The sequence below is a fragment of the Brachycentrus maculatus genome, unplaced genomic scaffold, assembly GCF_059751285.1.
Source record: "Brachycentrus maculatus isolate JH-2025_06_01 unplaced genomic scaffold, ASM5975128v1 h1tg000091l, whole genome shotgun sequence".
Classification (NCBI taxonomy): Eukaryota; Metazoa; Arthropoda; class Insecta; order Trichoptera; family Brachycentridae; genus Brachycentrus; species Brachycentrus maculatus.
The window spans coordinates 1,328,888-1,349,715 of record NW_028280845.1 but is presented as its reverse complement, the minus strand read 5'-3'; the positions used below and the strand labels follow the sequence as shown (position 1 = coordinate 1,349,715).

The 20,828-nt window shown below is 36.1% G+C and overlaps 2 protein-coding genes across 5 annotated transcripts in view; one reads left to right on the top strand and one right to left on the bottom strand.

Annotated features, from left to right (window-relative positions):
* LOC148310575 (SEC14-like protein 2) overlaps nucleotides 1-20,828 on the top strand; it is a 44,074-nt gene that overhangs the window by 14,697 nt on the left and 8,549 nt on the right. For both annotated transcript variants that reach the window (XM_088258159.1, XM_088258160.1), the window contains exon 2: nucleotides 19,899-19,971. In XM_088258159.1, coding sequence (XP_088114285.1) covers nucleotides 19,899-19,971 — 73 coding nt within the window. The remainder of the gene's footprint in view (nucleotides 1-19,898; nucleotides 19,972-20,828) is intronic.
* On the bottom strand, nucleotides 962-16,878 carry gudu (Armadillo repeat-containing protein gudu). 3 transcript variants are annotated; one of them, XM_088258157.1, is made up of 8 exons: nucleotides 16,663-16,878; nucleotides 13,183-13,922; nucleotides 12,571-12,877; nucleotides 10,817-11,144; nucleotides 10,035-10,237; nucleotides 9,271-9,451; nucleotides 7,433-7,647; nucleotides 962-1,110 (listed from the first exon to the last, which is right to left on the bottom strand). In XM_088258157.1, the coding sequence occupies exons 2-8, from the start codon at nucleotides 13,770-13,772 to the stop codon at nucleotides 982-984; spliced, it is 1,953 nt and encodes a 650-aa protein (XP_088114283.1). In that variant the 5' UTR covers nucleotides 13,773-13,922; nucleotides 16,663-16,878; the 3' UTR covers nucleotides 962-981. The 3 variants fall into 3 exon arrangements, with proteins under 3 accessions (XP_088114283.1, XP_088114281.1, XP_088114284.1); XM_088258155.1 differs by having other exon boundaries at nucleotides 16,832-16,878; XM_088258158.1 differs by lacking the exon at nucleotides 13,183-13,922.

The window sequence follows — 20,828 nt, the reverse complement described above, 5'->3', positions numbered from 1 at the left end:
AGTTAATTAATGTAAAAACGGCTAGTTTAGAGAACTGCAGATGTCCTCATTTAAAATGAGGTTGTATTTTAATTTAAATCTCAGTTTGTATTTTCACCTCTTGATGAGAACATGTGTAGTTCTCGAAACTTGTCGTGTTAACACCAATAATCCAAAAAGTGGTATTTTTATTTTTATACTTACGTGTTTTCTTGTTTGATACTTTGTTGCACATTGTTTTTCAGTCTTGTTAACCTCAATCCCATGTACCAAATAGAAATTACTCATTGGGAATATTATATTTGTGACTAATGTATTGAACCCGTAAGCTGCGGATCGCATCTATTGTCGTTTTTTTATAGAAGTACCGTTGACTGCGGATCGCATGCATAGTCGTTTTTCAACTTTACGTACTTATATCAACACCTATGGATAATTTTTTGCACTTAAATTTGGTTCGAGGCATGGATAAATTAGTTCTCTTTGATTTATTGTCATAAAATATCAAAATTATTTTAATTTAGTGTCAACTTTATCGTGAATACTTCCGGTCGGCTCGTGCTCCGCAGATACGACAGCCGCGTCTTCTATACAGCCGCCATACTTTAGGCCGCGAGTCCGTAAATGTTAATATTTTTGTGTAAATACATCATAAAAACATAATAAGTAATGTGCATTGTGTACTGTGAACATCTATGATGGATATCCGAAAGTTTCACTACAAAAAATAGGCAAAAATATGCTTTTTTTGTCAAAAATATTGTAATGTAAAATAATCCAGCACGGGACGGAAAGTTTGACACTCGAAATCGAGCAGCATAGAGGTTAATATGTTTAAATAATTAAACACATAACATATGACATGCAGGGTTTAACTGGGTTATATTGGCTGTCTATCAGCATATTGATCCATAATCTAGTAAGATATCAGATGATTCATTATAATATGCAAGGTTAAACAATTTATTGAAATTAAAACAAATTTTTTGGTAGGAATGGTATTCATTTTATTTTGGCTTTATCGGCTTCCAAAGCTAGTCTTCTGATATTGCACAAGCAGCCTGCAGACGCCTCCTGCAACTGCTCGTCGCTTGATCCAACTGTTTCTAGTAGAAATTTCACAATTCCAGCCTGAAAATAAATTGAAACTGATCAAGATCGATGATGACGTTGCAAAATAAAATTTCCCAATAATCGTCTTTCCCAAAGTAGGAGAGATGTGAAGGGATGTATTATTATATTTGTATATATATATATATATATATATATATATATATATATATATATATATATATATATATATATATATATATATATAAATATTTTTTTTTTTTTGACATCTCATCAAAGATGAAGAAAAATATGGAAGTCTGGGCATTTACGGGGCTGTCATAGGCTGGTTTAAGTGATCACTTTACACACGTGTAAAATTTACCGATTCTACCCATTATTGACAACCACACTACTCAAATTCTTGGAAGTTCTATATATATGAACCAATGTAGAAACCTTGTTCTTGAATCACATCTAATCACAATCATATATATATATATATATATATATATATATATATATATATATATATATATATATATATATATATATATATATATATATATATATATATATATATATATATATATATATATATATATATATATATATATATATATATTATATTTATATATATAAATATATATATATATATATATATATATATATATATATATATATATATATATATATATATATATATATATATATATATATATATATATATATATATATATATATATCCAAATGTAGGTATTGGCTCATCATAATCAAAATCGTTGAATAATCCTTCCATAATTCGATCAAACTATGTTATCAAATGGGTGAAATTAGCAAACCAGTATTTCTAGTTTAATTGCATGAAACAGCTTGTGCGAGACGTGAAGCAACAAGGATGAATGGGTTATGCAATATGGCTGCACACAGTATGCTGTTCGGTAATGCACTTCGTGCAGAATGCTGTTCGGAAAATGCACTTTGTATCCACCGGGTCCGTTCAGTCTGACCCATCGATCGTATTTGTTAGGGATTTATCGGAAAAATGTAATTTTAAAAACACAACGCTGCCTCCCGATTTCAACTTGTTCTGGAAGATTAAGAGGAATAAAGGCATATCATCAGGGGGGGCTGCCAAGTATTTAACAAGGGGTTCGCGGGGAAATGGGAAATGGTGGGGAGGGAAGGGAGGGGGGGAGGTGTACCAATATCGTATAATTGTATAATTTTGTTTAAACTATCCAAAATTCATAATAATAAATAATACTTAATATGCATATATAAACCAACCACAGAAATTGCATTTATGTACTGATTTAATAAAAGAATTGATTTCTCTTAATTTAACAAGGGGCTCGCCGGCCCAGGTCAAATTTAACAAGGGGCTCGCGCGATTCCCTCCGAGACCCCTTCAGCCCACCCCTGCATATCATTCACCTAGTACCTGCTATCCTATTACAAATGATAACTCAAATTATAGCTTAAATAAAAATTTTAAACTTCAGGCTAGTATGAAAAATAATTTTGTGAGTATCTTATATAAAATTTATAAAGGTCTCTGCCATATAAAAAGCTTACCCAACTCAACTAAAAATGATGCCCTGAACTTAAATGTGAAAGAGCGTGTCAATTTAAGGATATATGAGTACACAAGGTCCGAAAATTGGTGTGGTTTTCAATCATAGGTAAAATGGTAGAAGTTCTTTTTTATAACCATTATTCGCACCTAATGGTGCATATGTTGGTAAATGTTATACATGTATAAAGCGATCACTTGAACCAGTCTATGACAGGTCTAATGTGTAAAGGCAACTAGCCTTAACTCAAGTAGCAGCTGTTTCGTGTAACACGGCTCAAAGCATTCTTATAACTGGCCTTTATCATATACAATCACAGATTTTGCTCTATCTCTTTCCTTTACCGAGATATTCGTTATCCAAATAGCCGCAAAATTGTATTAATTCGATACCGTAGAACGGGGCTACTTGAGCCTAGTACAAAAATAAAAATATTTAGATCTGCATTTGGTCTACAATAATGAACGCATCGACATGATTCATTGTTTCCCTGACAGGTGACACTTATTGTCACGATACTTTGATCGATACCACGATCTAAATATTTTTTTGTACTGAGCTCAAGTAACACATCAAAGTCCAAATAGCCCCGTTCTACGGTGTATGTATTGGCAAAAAGCATCATTTTAAGTTTAGTATAAACTCGTTTAAGTCAAAACTACTGTTTTTAACTTGCGGCTATTTGCCTCTGCACATTAATGGTAGTAATCCCTGTAATTACCTAGAATTCCATAATCTTTACATCTTTCTTGAGATGACGAGAAAAGTATTTGCCTACTATGATTTATTATGATTTATTACTTAAATTGTTGCGTCAATCGTTTAAGATCATAAAAAATATATAATAACATATTCAACTCTTTCGTCTCTACTGACCTTGACTCGAAGACCTGCCAAAATGTGCCACGGGCAACGAACAACTATGGTAGTTGCAAAATACCTGTTTTGTTTAGAATTGCTCGATTTTTTTGCCCATACGGGATCATATTTTTTCACAGATGTGAACAGCATAATCCCTTTGTAATGATTGAATAGGTAAATGGCAATACACAAAAAATAATAATAATGTTAAATAAAAAAGCTCGAGTCGAAAAATTTGAATAGCTTGGTTGTCAATAATGGGTAGAATGGTCAATGTTACACGTGTATAAAGTGATCTCTCAAAACAGCCTGACGGGTCGTGATTGACCCTGTAAATACCCTTACACATTCTTCCTTATCTATGCTGAGATATTAAAATGTAAAAATAACTCCCAAATACGCAAACTCGTGAAGGATTTGGACAGACCAAAAATGTTGAGATGGTATGGATTGCTTTTTCTCGGTTTATATGTATTGATCACATTGCTTTAACAAAAATGAGTGCCTGAAATGAAGACTCTAAGGAGCATATCTGCAAGATACTACGAGGTAGAATAAGGAACGCCAGGATAAGAAAAATATGCGAGATCGAAGATGTTATTAGGTGGGGAAGGCAACGAAAAAGACAATGGAATTACACATGTGAGGAAAATGGAACCATACAGACTCCCCCACATTACACTGCACAGCCAATAGCGAAGAAGGCGACTCCCGGCCAGAACACCAAAGAGATGGATCGATAGCTGGGAATCGATATCGTAGGAGGCTAATCCCTCTTAAAAACAATCCACAATGCCTACACCAAAAAGAAAAAGATAAGCTTTCTTCTTCTGTCCTTGTCATGTCGGGTCCCCCTGACGTCGATCATCACTTGAGAGTAATTGTCCTTGTCCTAGGTAGCTCTAAACAGCGCTTCGACGGTCCTGATCCCCGTTCAATCTCGTATATTCCGGAGCCAGGAGATCTGTCTTCTGCCCACACCTCGTCGACCCTCTATTTTGTCTCTTATGATTAGGTGCAATAGCTCGTACCTTGATACCAGTCAGCAACTGTCTCTCTGCTCTTGCTCTTTGGAGCACATTTTCGTTGCTGACCATATCGGTCCATGGAATGCGTAGCGTTTTAAGATGTAGCCACATTTTGAATGCTTTCAGTCGGTCCATAGTGATGACTTTGAGGGTCCAGGATTCAACTCCGTGCAGAAGTACTGACCAGACATAACACCTAACATTCTCTGCCGAAGCTTCAGATTGAGGCTGTCGTTACAGAATATGTTTCTCGTCTAGTTAAAAACTGTACGAGCGTCTCTATTCCGCACTTCACTTCGGTTTCTGTGTCGATGTTTCCAACAAGGACACTTCCCAGGTACTTAAAATTCATGGCTCTCTCTATACTGGCCCCATTTAATGTGAGACGTGATTATGCGTGGTCCTGACGGCTGAATATCGTAAACTTTGTTTGCCAGATTAGATTTAAACGATCAAATCCAAAATCTAATTTAGCAACGACTTATTTTGAAGAAAACGATATTTGATCGGTCATATCTAAGGCTGTTTTTTTCCATGTAATGCGGTGGAACGGTGTTCCGGCACCTTTGTTCACGGATAATATATTTTTATTTTTATTTTCTATATCAATTAGACGAAACAATGTTTTCGCTTACATAATTACAATCTTTATTTATATTATTCTTCAAAATAATAAAATATGGTACTGTGATTATAATCCAGGATTTGGACCTCACATACTAATATAAGAGTTTCTACTCAATAAAAAGCTTCTTTTCATCTCACCAATAAATGAACGGATCATTAAGATCCGAGTCTTCTGCGGTTAAAGTTACAAATGACGAATCTGTTTTGTCAAAATACAAAATACTAATAGCTATTTCAAGGCAGTCAGTAAATCCCAAACAGGAAGGTTGAACGAACGTCATTATGGATTCAAGAGCAGAGGGTCAAACTCGATTTATTATGTCTGTGGTATTGAAACATACCACAAGACTGGTAATCGGGTCACGCCTCGGGCGACGTGAATCGTTGCGTAATATCTACCAAATAATGTGCGCGGATCGCTTGAAAATACCTGTATTCACAGATCCTGTTAAAATATGACCTTGTACTTTAGAAATAGTATCCATATAAAAATATAACATACCGACCCTCATCCTTTTATGGTACCCTGTATCTCGTTATTACCACGTTTTGAGTTTGTCCAAATCCTTCTTCACAATTCTGGGTTTCCCACACAGGAGTTATATTTAAATCGATGTCTCGACATAGATGGAGAAGAATATGGATGTCTGGGTTTTTACAGGGTTTACGACATGTCACAGCCTGGTTTGAATGATTACTTTATACACTGTAACCTTCACCATTCTATCCACGATTGACAACAACACTACCGAAATTTTGGAACTCATACATATATATCGTATAACTGACAATTTATTTCATATATGAGTTCTTGCCAGCATCCATGGTTGAGTTGAGCAATATTTTTTTAGAAGAGTCCCTTATTGTATGACATGTATGAAAGATTCTACAAGATTTTTTTATAACTAACTGAAAAACCATCTCGCTGCTTCCCCGCAGGGATAGGCAGATATAATTGAACGGTACACCAATCTGTCTTCGCAAACCATCTTCGCCTCTTCCATATTCGTACGTCTCCTCATACATACCCGCCGATTATTCCGACTCCTGACTTGGCCACTTTCAAATATTTGAAATACGTGGTCGTGCCAAGTTTTCCTCGGTCTTTCTCTGCTTTCTATTACCAACCACATTCGCCTCATAAATTATTTTTTGACATCTCATCAAAGATGAAGAAGAATATGGAAGTCTGGGCATTTACGGGGCTGACGACCGTCATAGGTTGGTTTAAGTGATCACTTTACACACGTGTAACATTCACCAGTTCTACCCATTATTGACAACCAATTATTGGTTGTCAATAATGGGTCAATAAAGTATTTGGACACACTCAAAATGTCGCCTCATAAATGTTGCTTTACTGTTCTTTCATTACTCATTCCATTCAAAATGCTTATCGCAACCTTTCATTAATTCCTTAACGTCTATCATATTCGAACATCTATTAGACATGATTTTGCCGCACAGAGACCGCATTTCGATTTTTTTTAAATTACCTAACGTCCAAGTGACTCTTAAATCTAGCTACGGTTTATGCAACACCCCTTATCATGACCCTACTTAGGCTTCAACTTTTTAAGTTTCATAGCCTATTGCCTACTCGTGAGTGGATTTACTCTTTACTGTTTTAAGTTACTATAATTTCATGTAATTCATGAGTGAAAATTCTAGGCAAAAACACTCGCTAGACCGCATTTCGAATGCATTCAGTCTACTCTTATCCTTCTTTAGCCCAACCTTATGTTTGTACTTGTGTATCTACATATATAATACATATATCCATGTACACAAAGATTTACTCGCGTGAGCGTAATGATTGATATAACCTTGAGTAATGAAAATACACAGGTTTTAACCTATACAATATTATAACCCACAATAACCTACAAATATCTTATAACGAGTCATAACCGTTCATAGATCACGTGATCGAAGCAAAACCTCTTAAACATAATGAAGAATAAGAAAGATTTATTGTGAGAGACAGAGATGGAGCATCTCAAAAGGTATACAACAATGTAAAATTTGCAGAAAAAAACATTCTAATATTTACACTGTCGCTGATTTGTTCTTAAATGGATCTTTTTCAGACGGGAGGAATGTCTAATTTAACATACTCAACGTATAAAGGATTGTATTAGACTCGTTTTGCATTTGCTGAGAGGAAACCACGTAAAACTCCTCAGGAGAAGGCGGACTGTTGACTGTCATCAGCAGACCTTCCGTTCCACTAGAAGAGGGTTCGGTATTTTGTGTCCTAGCTAATTTCTCGAGTGTTAGTTCGGCATTGTTATGTGGCGACCGGTATACCTGGTGCATGGTCAGGCAGTTGACGGGGTGGAAGGAGAGGTGGTAGAGCGCCAGGGCGGTGGCCCTGTGCACGGCGGGCTCCTTGGAGGTGAGGTAGCCCACCAGCGGCTCGATGGCCCCCAGCCTGCCGAACTGCTGGCGGTTGTCCCCCCAGTCGCAGCAGTACGCCACGGCCTCCGCCAGCCCTCGACGGAGATTGTCGTCGCCGGTGTTCACTTCACACAGAAGGGGTCTCATTGAATGACCACTTAATGGTTTTCAAGAGAAAGTCATTGTCCTATGAGTAGTCCAGTGTATAAAAGACCCCTGTTTTAACTTCAAGCAGAAGAGATCTTATTGATGTTTCCAAGGGAAGGTGAAGGAATGACTCCTATATTATCTTCACATAAACCATTAACGATTAACCACTTAACGGTTTTCAAGAGAAGGGTATGAATACCCTATGTTATCTTTTCACAAAAAAAAAATTATTGATGAAACCCTTATCCGCACCCTAATGGTGCATAGGGCACTGCTTCATATAAACGCAGTGTTATCTTGATCGTTTACACATGAAGGAAAGGTGGTCAGCCCTCCGCTTCAGGTACCAGTCCAGGGTAATATTGAATAAATATTACAGTGAAAAAATCACTTATATTTATTTGTCCCCCACTGGGAATCGAACCCGGGACCTCCAGAACGGTAGCCGAGCGTGCTGACCATTACACTACGGAGGTGAACTTATTGGACCACTAACCACTTAATGCTTTTCACGAGAAAGCCATTGTCGTAAAAGAAGTCCAATGTATGTACGAATTACCCCTATGTTAATTTCATACAGAAGGGACAGAAACGTGAATTACAAAACAATTCGAATCTCGCCAATTGCAAAATGAATTCAAGGATTTATTTTCTATTGGTCTGGGTGTTTGTAACGTATTTTTCCACATTTACCTCCTTCCCTAGCCTTATTATCCTACATGCAGACAAGCCTCTTAAAGTAGGGGCTTTACGGGTTATTCCTTTAAAAAATATATATAAAAGGGCAAAACATACCAGAAAGTACGAGACCTGACGATTGATTCTTAAATCAACATCTTGTCGATTTCCCACTTAACCAAGAGATGGTCATTTCAATGACGAATCTCAATTCCTCCGATGGGTAGTCCGGTGAAGTTAGTTTAGTAATTACCGGTATTTACCAAGTAAATATTTAATTTTAACGTGGATTATCATCGCGAAAGTGACTGTCGAATCAATTAACGAAATTCATCATTAGTTGACAATTTCACCATTTAAAAAATGTGATTTTTATAAAATAATATGACATCTTGTATTCTTGCTTGATTACGGTATTAGTTTCGCAACTCCAAAAACTCGCGATTGTTCTCTCATTTCGCTCACTCCTTTCAAATAAATAAAAAAATCGTGATTTTTCAGGAGAACGTTTTTAAAGTTTAAAAATAGACTACTATGTATTAAAAATAAATATCAAGCCACTTATTGAACTTTTTACTGTGCAACAGATCTTTTTGGTAAAACCTGAAGGTTTTTTCTCCATTTGAAAAATATTTAAAAAAATAATTAAACAATACCTTTTCTTCAAAATGCAAAAACAACACTTTCTGCCCTGTAGCGGGTAAATATTAATTTAAAAATATGCTTCTTTTGCTGGGATATAGTATATTTTCTGTGTATTCCGAAAACGTGCTCAACTGAAAATTGACGATTTTTTATTTATGACGTTCTTGAAAGGAGTGAGCGATATAAGACATTTAATGCCACAGAAATGAAGGTCCAATTTGATCAAAGGTGAATTATTATGAGTGATGTTTGAAATGTTTGAACGAACTGATCACCTAATGCAGCTAGTTTGGCCACAACTCCGTGGTCGGATATAACGGCCAGGTTCTCCCTGTCTTTGGCGATGGTCGCCAGAGCGGCGCACACAGCAGCCAGGACTCCGTTGTCCTGGGACTTCAACAAGGAGACTATCAGCTCCAGCGCGCCTACAAAACTTCGTACCAACACTCCGGAATCCTGAAACAATGGTTACTTTGGAATTGTAAACGAAAAACTTTCAGACTCGAGTTTAAATTCATCTTTCTTTATCATCCGTCCTCAGGCCAATCTGGGCAATGAATTGAAACCATACGGTAACTTGATTGAGATTATAAAAAGGCAGGGTGTCAAATATAATAAAAGGATATCAAATAAGTATTGGAGTGAAAATCACTTGTATTTATTTTTACCTCCCTGGGAATATATTTTTTTTAGTTTGACGTAGCTTACTATGTACAAGGTTTTTAGATCAATTAGTGGATTTTGGTTAGCTAGAAGCTAAAAACACTTTTTACTTTATTCGAAAAGGAGAGATAATCTAGTGTGGGTCAATCAGGAACTTCTCAGCATTTCCTATGATAACGAAACTGACAGATCCGAGGATTTATAAGAAGGAAGAAGAAGAGATAACACTGCGTCGATATGTTGCAATACCCTGTGGGACCATTAGGTGCAGATAAATATTAGAATCTGAGAATCTCCAGCACTGTAACCAAACGGGCTAACCACCACACAAGGCAAGGAAATCGGCTACACTAAAAGGGCAAACGGCAGATCTTACCTTTGCATTCTCGACGCAAGGGCACAGCGCCAGGCAGGCACTGGCTTGCACCCACGGAGAGTCGTTCTTCAGCAGTGACCAGATGAGTCTGACGGCGTCCAGCTCCTCGAGCTGCTCCATGCAGCCGCGGTCCTTGGCGCACTCCGTGAGGACGAGGCACACGTTCTGCAGCAGCGGCTGATGACTGCTGTTCAGATGGTTCACTGCAAACAGTCTTTCTTCATTATGGTTCAATTTCATTTATAAAAAATGTACCTAATGGGTCAATTTTTTGGAGTTTATCTTGTGGGTTCTTTCCTTGCAACATGTTTCCAAAAATGGACCCCAAATGAAGGAGATGAAGACCTTGGGTGAACAAAAGAGACGTCAGAACACTGAAAAGATGGTCCGACGAGTGGGGGGTAGAAACTGGCAGCAAACAGCACCAGACCGAAGAGAATTGAAGGATATGGAAGAAGCCCCCATCCAGCAGTGGAGGACAGAAGGATAAGACACTTATTTACTCAGACTTTAATCATTGAAAGCTGTCCTTACCGCATTCCCGAATCTGATACAGAACCATCTAGGCTTCCTGACATATCTCTCTTTCAAATTTGCAAGAGAGACAGCACCTTTGATCAAACATAATCATATGGAAAGTACAACGTCCGTTCCATCAGTCCTACTAGATGCGGAGTGGTGAGAGCAGGATAACTCGCTGCCAGACGTGGAGCGGAGCATCATCATACCGTTCATTCGAAAGGTATGATAAGATTTATATATAAATGAGTAAAAGAATTTACCCAGGAGTGGTATGCCCTCGGCGCGCAGGGTCTCCCTGCCGACCCGGCCCTTGGCCGCCTCGGCGAGCGCGCCGGCCGCGTTGGTCAGCACCTCGTCGCACTCGTGGTCCAGCAGCGCGACTACCTCGGCGGCCGCGGCCGGAGCCACGGGCGCCGCGCCGCCCGCCCAGCAGCGCCACAGCGCGCCCGTGAGCGCGGCCAGCAACGGCCGCTCCGAGCGCGCGCCCGCCAGCGCCCCCACCAGCGGCTCCACGCCCCCGGCGCTGCGCACGGCCGCGCGCGTGCCCGGCTCCACGGCGCACTTGTAGATCGCGCGGCTGCAGTACATCTGGTGACAACAAAACATCCCATTAACACGTCGATAGAGGTGTACGCGCCAGGCGCGCACATCTAATTTACCTTGTTGCAGAATAGCGCTAAGCGCGTACACCTAACGTTTCTGTAATTTCAGAATACGTGCTAAGCGCGTGCATCTAACTTCTCCCTAGTTGCAAAATACGCGATAGGCGCGTACTTCTTAGGGATTATGTCGAACTTTGAAATTCAGAACGCGACCGGCTGCGGCTAGGACCTAGACGTTTTTCCAGGCACATTTTTAAATACGTTTCAGTGTTTTTTTTTAATATACTTGTATTGAAAAAATATTATCATAATTTTTTAACAGTTTTTTAAAAAAGATATATTTATTTCAAAGAAAAACTTATTTTTTCAACACAAAATCATTGATTTAAAACGAAAAAGTAATGAATTACATTTAAATTTACCTGGGTTTAAAAAAAAATAGTTATTGGCTATCAAATATCCCGCCTTAATACGTCGGGTGAGGCATACGCGCCTGGCGCGTACATCTGACATTTCTATCTTTGCGAAATACGCGCTAGGCATGTATGACTTTAAAGTGCTAACAAAGTGTAAAAAAGCTTAAAAAGATCATTGGAAAGTTCCTTGTCGCAATATTTTGTTTTAGTGTGTAATGAATAAAAAAAAACACAAAAAATTGAATTTGTATTGACACAAGAAATACTTTCACCCTCCTTTGAAAAAATCATTTTATCAAAATGCTCAATTACGAATGCAAATACTTATGAATATATGCAATGTCAGTAAAACGTTTTGATTGTACGCAATTATATATTTTCAATATTTTCTGTTCACTTTCTTCTAGATATCACGAAATAAAATTACATTACTCATTTAAATACAATATTTAAAAAAAAACAGGTGTACAAAATAGATTTTGAGTTAATTAATATACATAAACAAGACCAGTTTAGAGAACTACAGATTTTCTCATCAACAAGAAAATAGAACAAACTTACGAATTGTTAAAAATAAAACAATTTATATTTTCATATGTTGAAGAGAACATCTGTAGTTCTGAAAGCTAGTCGTATTTCTATGAATAAACTTAATAGCGGTCTTATACACGTGTTTTTATTTTAATTTTAAAGGAATAACCCGCAAAGCCTTTACTTTAGAAGGCTTGTCTGCATATAGGATAGTAAGGATAGGGGAGGTTAATGTGAAAAATGCATCAGAAACACCCAGACCAATTGAAAATAAATCTTTCTCAATTTTTTTTTGATTGGTGGGAATCGAACCCACGACGCCAGGTGCGCAGTCGAGCAACGACTGCGACAACAACGCTGCGACGCCTTTCCGTATATATGTTATATTTGTATCATCATGTTATTCTACAAAGTTAATTTCAAATCAATAAATAATACATTACTCGTATAAAGTTGCATGCTTACCATGAGCTCTGTATTATCTCCGTTCAGATGTTTCACAATATCAGGAATCATTCCTTCCGTTTGTATCGCCAGCTGGAAGGATGGTTCCGAAGCGCATTCCTGCAGGGTCCCGATAGTCGGTATGGCGATGTCAATATGTATCGTCTTCAATAATCTCTGAATGAGAGGAATGATCCCGTGTTTCCGCATGGCCTCCCTGTTCCTGCACGAGGCCGACATGGACCACAATGCTCTCGTCCCGGCCCTGGTGATATCCAGCATAGTCTTCTCTTCATCTGTCAAGTCGCTGACTTCAGTCATGAGACACCTAGAGCCGATCGAATCATCAAACCAAATATTCAGTGAAAAAAAAATCAATAATTCGTCGCTACAGCCAGTCCTCATTCAACTAGATTTCGTTCCATGTCTTACTTGGTCAGACGCAAGTAAATATCTGCAAATTAAGAAGAGTGGAATGCCACTTACTTGGAGATATATATCTTATAACATTTTCGTTCATCTTTGTTGATGACGAGACGCAGAGATTCGATAGTTCTCGGCCTAGTGATGGTTGGCTGTCTCCAGTCGAGATGGTCGTTAATTGAGGACTAGCTGCATTCGAGAGTCTCTCACCTCACGCTAACGTCTAACAAGTCGACCAGTTTTGGTATGCCTCCGTTCTTCCTGACGAACTTACGCGCCTTTCTCACTTTACCCAGGTTGGCCACGGTTTCGGCTGCGAGTATTTGCAGTTCTTTCGACTGGTCGGACAGGATTGAAACCAGCAACGGAACGGCTCCCAAGTCTGTGACCTTCTTCCGTATATCTAAATGGTTCGTTATTTCCTTTAGGACGTACAATGTTCCTATTTTACACTTTATATCTTTAGTTTCTAAAAGGTTTACTAGTATTTCCAATCCTCCCGCGTCTTGTATCGCGACTTGGTTCAATTCAACCGTCAGATCGTGGTCCTTTAAACAAGACAGTGAAACCATCGTAGCCGTTTGGTTTCCTGCCTTCATGTATTTGACCAGTTTCTGTATGTGCCAGTAATCTGGTGGGATGTTATTGGCATCCTTCAGGGCGTCCAAATCGTGTCCTTCGTCTGACGAGTTAGAAGACGCCGAGGATAAATCACTGTCTGATCCTTCCGTGACCATAACTATCCTTGGCCCTTCGTTGAGCAAATCCGAATTGGTGTTACTAATTTTTTCTAAAGACATTTTGGCGGTTTTATTTAGGCAACTCTATTACTGAACGAATTTCACGAAACTGACTGCATTTGTGGAACTGAATTCAAACAATTTAGCCTAATCGACTAAACGTATTTTTCGTATCCATGACAATGTATGATGTGGGGTTACTTTCAGCAACTAAGGGTTGACAAACGGGGTTAACTTGCGTGACGTAACTAATAAAAATTAACATAAATTTATTTGTTGAAATATCTAAACAGTTTTAAGTATTACATATCAAAATTGAATAACACAAGTTAGTTTTATGGTCGTTACACAATCTTCAGAAAACGAATTATCCACCCTCTGTGACAGGAACGGCGAACCTTTTTTGTGCCTGAGTGCCATTTTTTTCTGCAATGTAATAATGCCACGTGCCACATGCCATGGAAATAAAAATCCATCAAATGTTTGTGTAACTTCAGATTTTTAATACAAATTTTAATATGAACAAAGCATTAATACACTAAATTTTATATAATTGTATACAAATTTATATAAACAAAGCATTAATACCTAAAAATAATTAAGTACTTATTAATGGCAGAATAAAAGAAAAAAATAGACTCAATTAAAAAATGTAGAACCCTTAAAACTGAATTATTATTGAGATTTTGTTGTATTTTTATATCGGGTTCATAGCTGGTAGTACTTTCTTCTATTTAAATATGTTTTGATTTTTTTAAATACTATTTCTTCTCTTTTGAATTTTTTGAAAAATCGCTTTTATTTTTTTCTCTTCATTCGCATGCCATGCAAAATCGACTCGCGTGCCACCTATGGCACGCATGCCAAAAGTTTGTCACCCCTGCTCTATGATATATGCGTGTTTAAAACATATGTAATAATATTATATCAGTTCGTATTATGTTATTTATATTTCCATAATTATATCTTTGTTTCTGATTTTATCATGGTAATTATTATGTGCACTGTAGGGGAAATTCTTTAAAAAGTGGTTAACAATTATTTTAAATCTCCATAATGTGAAATAGTCATTTTTAAACGCAACTCTTTTTTGACACTCTTCTTCCATCTGTCTGCTATAATTTTTTTGTAATTTTTAGCAGAGGTATTGCGTGTTTGTCATTTTCTAAGAGTAAAAATAAATCATAAAAAATCGATGAAAAATCATTTAATATTTGTCGCCTCCGTAGTATAGTGACTACCGCGTTTGTCTACCGCACTGCAGGTGCCTGATTCGACTCCCGGAAAGAGTAAAAATGAATATTACTGATATTTCACTCGAATGTCATATCACCCTGGATTGATGTCTGAAGCTCAAAACTAATCACCTTGCCTTCATATAATTATCGATCACTTTAATATTGGGTCGATCTGATGCAGTGCCCTACGCACCATTGGGTGCAGATAAAAGTCAAAAATAAAAAAAATGGTCAGGAATCGAAAAAAAGTCAAACAATTATTTGGACCAATAATTAAAACCATCTTGCAAAGTAACGTTTCTTGAACAGCATAGAAATAATGCAAAAAATATAGACTTATTTCAATTTTTTTTTTAATTTCGTTAAACATAACGCGACGGGTTGCGTTTACATTAATTAATCGCGCATAGAAGCAACGGTAATCAACTTTTTTAAATATGGTTTAAACTGGATGAAAGTATGATACAGGGTATGAAGATCGGCTTGATATATTTATTTTATATTTTCGTTACAAGGTCAAATTTTAACAGGAATTTATGAATACGTTTGGCGTATGAAAATTAAGATAATTTGTTTGAATTATTTTTCTTAGTGTTGCAAATTTCTTCGTTAAGGTAAACGTAATTAAAATGGTAATAAAATTGAATTTGCGTCATATTACTTTAATTTGCAGCGGGATCTCAAGCAGTCAGATTGCTCAATTAGATCCAATTTTGTAAGATTATTCAAGTCGTCCTTCCTTTTGAGTTCATGCCTCTCACTTAATAAGTACGCCACCTGCAGTACGTACTGTACACATTACGGAAAACGCGTTGACGAGTGGGAAATATTGATTAAATTATAATTCGTCACACTCGGTAGGTACTTAGTAATTAAAATATTGATTAAATTATAATTGTCACACTCGGTACCTACCGCAAACACGAAATTTGAAATCCGAACATTTTAACGCGAATGTGATTTCAAACTAAATTTATAGTTCCAATCAGGGTTGCCAACCTGTGGGGAAAACTCCAAACTGCGGGGAATTTCAACTCGATTGGGGAATTTGTGTAGATTGGCACCATGTGGGGAAAATGCGAGGATTTTAAATTTAACCATTAATATAATAATGTTTTGAAAGTATATTTTTTGTGTGTTCTATAAGTATTATTTATTTTGTGTTCTACATAATTGTTTATGCTACAAAATGATAAGGAAAGTGTTTCAATTATTCTGTTTGTGTACTATCTAAATAAATATATATGTTAGCTATTTTTTTAGGCTGTACTTTCTTACATCTTTTATTACGTACCAAACGAATTTTTAACTACCACGTTTTTTGTGTAAAAGCCCAATTAGGGCATTAATATTGCGAATATTGGCGGCAACTTTGAACAAAGTATCGCGTATGTTTGATAATTTTCAAATAGTTTTTTTTATCTGGTAATATTGTTCAGGAATCAAATACGTTAAATAAATAATAATGATTTGAAAAAATAATAAAATCTAACTGTCAAAGTGACGATTCTTAAGCGAACAAAAGCATAGAGATAAATAATCGTGTATCATGGTATAATAAGAATATTGGTGGCAAAATGATAATCAAAGACGAGTGATATAACAGGGTTGCGTTTTTTTCAAACGTTATTTCGTTGTTTTAATAATCGTTAATCACGTTTAATATTATTGTACGTAATTATTATATACAAGACAATATAGTTAGTACCTACCTACAGTGAAAAACGCGGAGATGTAGAGATAATCGCAGTTTGTTTTTGTATGAAACGATTATCGTTTGAATGAGCAAAAGCTAATAATAACAAATAAAAAAAAACTAAAAAGATAATTATCTAATTAGTCATTTCACACGAATATGATTCAACAAAGGAACATAAATACCTCACTAACGCGAAGAAACAGGTCATTACTAAGTTACGAATGACAATGAAGAACAATGTGCTGCATATTAACAAATAAAGTACTTACCATACATAAACTGACCATTTATTTTTGTCCTCAAAACGGAACATGTGCCATTTTTTACGTAATAGCATGTATATTCAAGAAAACATAATTTTTTCATAGTTTTTATGTATTAATAAAAAGAAAAGGAATGTTGTTAAAAAAATAAGAGGAATAAATAATATAAACACGAAAAAAATATGTTGTTTTATTATTTATATAAAGAGTCGGCGGTCTTTATATAAATTAGTCAGTCTTTGCACATGACTCACCAGCCACCCGCTGTAGCCATATGCACCGAAATCAAGCTGGGATGTGTTCAGCAAAGTTATATGAAACGGCTATTCTACAAATTATCCTCGATTTTTTCCACTTTTAAAAAAAATTGTTACCGCGTTTTTTGAAAACGGGACATTTCGACGTCCTGAAACTTTAGTTGGGGACAACGGGACAGGCTATTTAAAAACGGGACGGTCCCGTTGAAAACGGGACGAATGGTCACTTTAACCATACTTGCTGTCACTGACATTTACATATAATTGTCATATACACCTTCTACCATCCAAGGCAATTAAAATAAATGTACATCGGCGGTTTTATTGATAAGAAACAACATCTTCAAACCAAACAAAAACATACTTGTGATATAGGTCAAGGTTTTTACTTTATGCAGCTTAGTGCAAATCGAAAAATAATGAATTGTCACAAGTTGCAGTGCGAGTGCAAATAATTTTAATATTGTGCATTCATAAAAGTAACCAACCAACTAGCCATCATGCCGCTTCCCGCAGGAGTAGGCAGAGAGAGTAGAATGCCACACCAATCTGTGTTTGCAAACAATATTTGTATCTTGCACATTCATGCATCTCCTCATACATATCCGTCGATGTTTCTAAAAAAAGTAAAAATAACTCACTTGAAAGCTTTAGCCTGTGTTGAGCCGATATAATAACTTGCTAAAGTTCAATATAATTTAATACTATTTTAATACAATTTTAATACAAAACAATTTGTACGATTGTGTACAGTTATTGTATAAACACATATTTTATGAAATAAAACCATAAGACACAAAGTAAAACATTTTCGGACATTTTACGAAAATCCTGTTGGCAGTGAAAGTGTTAAAAGTACTCTTTTATTATTCTTATTTGCTTTTCGCCCGTTAATTTCCCATTGTGTAAACACTTCTGCAGAAAAGCGTACTAAAATAAAATGTTGAAACCACATTTACACAAAAGAAAAGTGCATTGCCCTTTCTCTCATTGTCGGTATTACAACGCGCCTTGTCCGAAACGATTTGCTCAATACTCATAAAAAATGAATCTTTAACCCTTAATAACTAAACATTCGTCGTGCGGACTACGCAATTGAAAACGTGAATTTTATCAAAAGTATTCATTAAAAAAAAAACGGTTATATGGCACTAAGTTTGGTTTATTATGAATGATTGTAAGAGACATTTAAAAATAAATCACTATTCCGCACAGCTACTACATATATGTCAATATTGTGCGATCCACAAATGGCATTGTATCTACAAATATAATTTAGTTATCTAGGGTTAATACATTTCCTTTATGAAATTGTAAACACTTGTTTTTTACCACTTGAGTTTATTTTATTATAACGACGAGTTTCAGAAGCCATGCTTGCATCTTGGGATCTAAATGTAAACATATCGCTCACTCCTTTCAAGAACGTCATAAATCAAAAATCGTCAATTTTCAGTTGTGCATGTTTTCGGAATGCCCAGAAAATTTACTATATCCCAGCAAAAGTGGCATATTTTTAACTTAATATTTACCCACTACAGGGCAGAAAGTGATGTTTTTGCATTTTGAAGAAAATGTATTGTTTGATTAATTTTTTAAATAAACTAAATATTTTTCAAATGGAGAAAAAACCTTCCAGTTTTACCTCAAAAGATCTGTTGTGCAGTAAAAAGTTTAATAAGTGGCTTGATATTTATTTTTAATACATTGCATTATATCTTTTAACTTTCAAAACGTTCTCCTGAAAAATCAAGTTTTTTGATTTATGACGTTCTTGAAAGGAGTGAGCGATATATTTAATAATAATTTGACAATTGTTGTCATCAAAATAAACACAATAATTGCATAAACACCTATTTTATGAAACAAAACCATAAAACACAAACAGTTTATATCTAGACCTGAAGATGGAAGCATAGCATCCGAAACTAGTCGTTAGAATAAAATAAACGTGTCATAAAATAAAATAAACATATAATAAAATATACCGAAATTGTCCACCTCCGTAGTGTAATGGTCAGCACGCTCGGCTACCGTTCTGGAGGTCCTGGGTTCGATTCCCAAGGGGGGTTAAATAAACATAAGTGATTTTTTCACTGTAATATTTATTTAATATTACCCTGGACTGGTACCTGAAGCGGAGGGCTGATCACCTTTCCTTCATGTGTAAACGATCAAGATAACACTGCGTTTATATGACGCAGTGCCCTATGCACCATTGGGTGCGGATAAGGGTTTTAATTATATTATATATAATAAAATATAAGTGTCAGTTTATTTATTATTATTATTATTATTATTTCAAAACATATTACATACATTAGTCATATATATGATATGTATATACATATAATATACATATAATATTCCCGATGAGTAATTTCTATTTCTCATTTTGGTTGTGGTCCCGTGGTTACTGTCGCGGACTCTTAAGTCAAAATTTCTCGGTTCGAACCCACTCTACCACAATTTGATACCTTTTTCTAATAATGAGCCGCTTAGGCTCACAGAAATAGTATGAAATTGAAATATTTGTAAATAATAAACACACAAATATTTCTCTTTTTTTAATAAAAAAAAATCAAGTGGTAAAAAACAAGTATTTTTCTTTTATAATTTCATCATGCCTTACCACAAAGTGAACGCCAAAACAATAAATAAAACATTTCCTCTATAATTACATTTTATTTTATTTTAAAATATGACTAATTTCTTCTTTCTTTTTTTAGTTCCGTCGGAATGTCAAAGATGTGTGCATCAGACCAGAACACAATGACCACTTTCTTTTGCGATGGTTGAGAGGTAATTTTATTTTATAAATATTATTATTTTCTTTTGTACCTGTGAATAATGTTCGTACGGAGGATACGTTCCAATGGGTTCTTTCGCAAACGATACAGCGTTAAACGAGATCACCACAAAAAAGCTGATCGAGATAAAATTGCGTCGCCAGATTGCTTGCGAGTATTGACGCAACAAAATAGCGCGTAATTTTGAGGAATCCCTATAGTACAGCGAAAAAATTAAACAGCGTTAAACGAGGTCTCATTTTACTTTAATTTTTACCAGTATAGAGGACTTTTTTTTCAACAACTGATTTTCTTTTTCATAGGCAAACAATGAAATAAATTAGCATAGTGTGAGTGTGATAATGCTTATATCGGTCTTGCATTCTTTCCTCACCATTCGAACATCTATCATACAACATTTTGCCGCACATTTGTCTGAGAGAATGCATTTCGACTATATTCAGCCTACTTTCATCCTTTTTTTGCCAACTCCGTGCTTCACTTCCATACCAGGGTTGGAACCAGGACTCCTTTGTGCACTGCCAGCTAAGCTTTTGCTGAAAGATTTTTGCTTGCCATAACTGATTTAGTGTCTGCCTCCGTAGTGTAATTGTCAGCACGCTCAGCTACCGTTCTAGAGGTCCCGGGTTCGATTCCCAGGGGGGGGGGGGCAAATAAATATAAATGATTTTTTCACTCTAATATTTATTCAATATAACCCTGGACTGGTACCTGAAGTATTTGAGAAATGAATTTGAGAAGTGTTGTTTTTAATCATGGGTAGAATTGGTGAATGTTACACAAGTGATCACTTAAACCAGCCTATGATGGTCGTAAGCCCCGTAAATGCCCATACTTCCGTATTCTTCT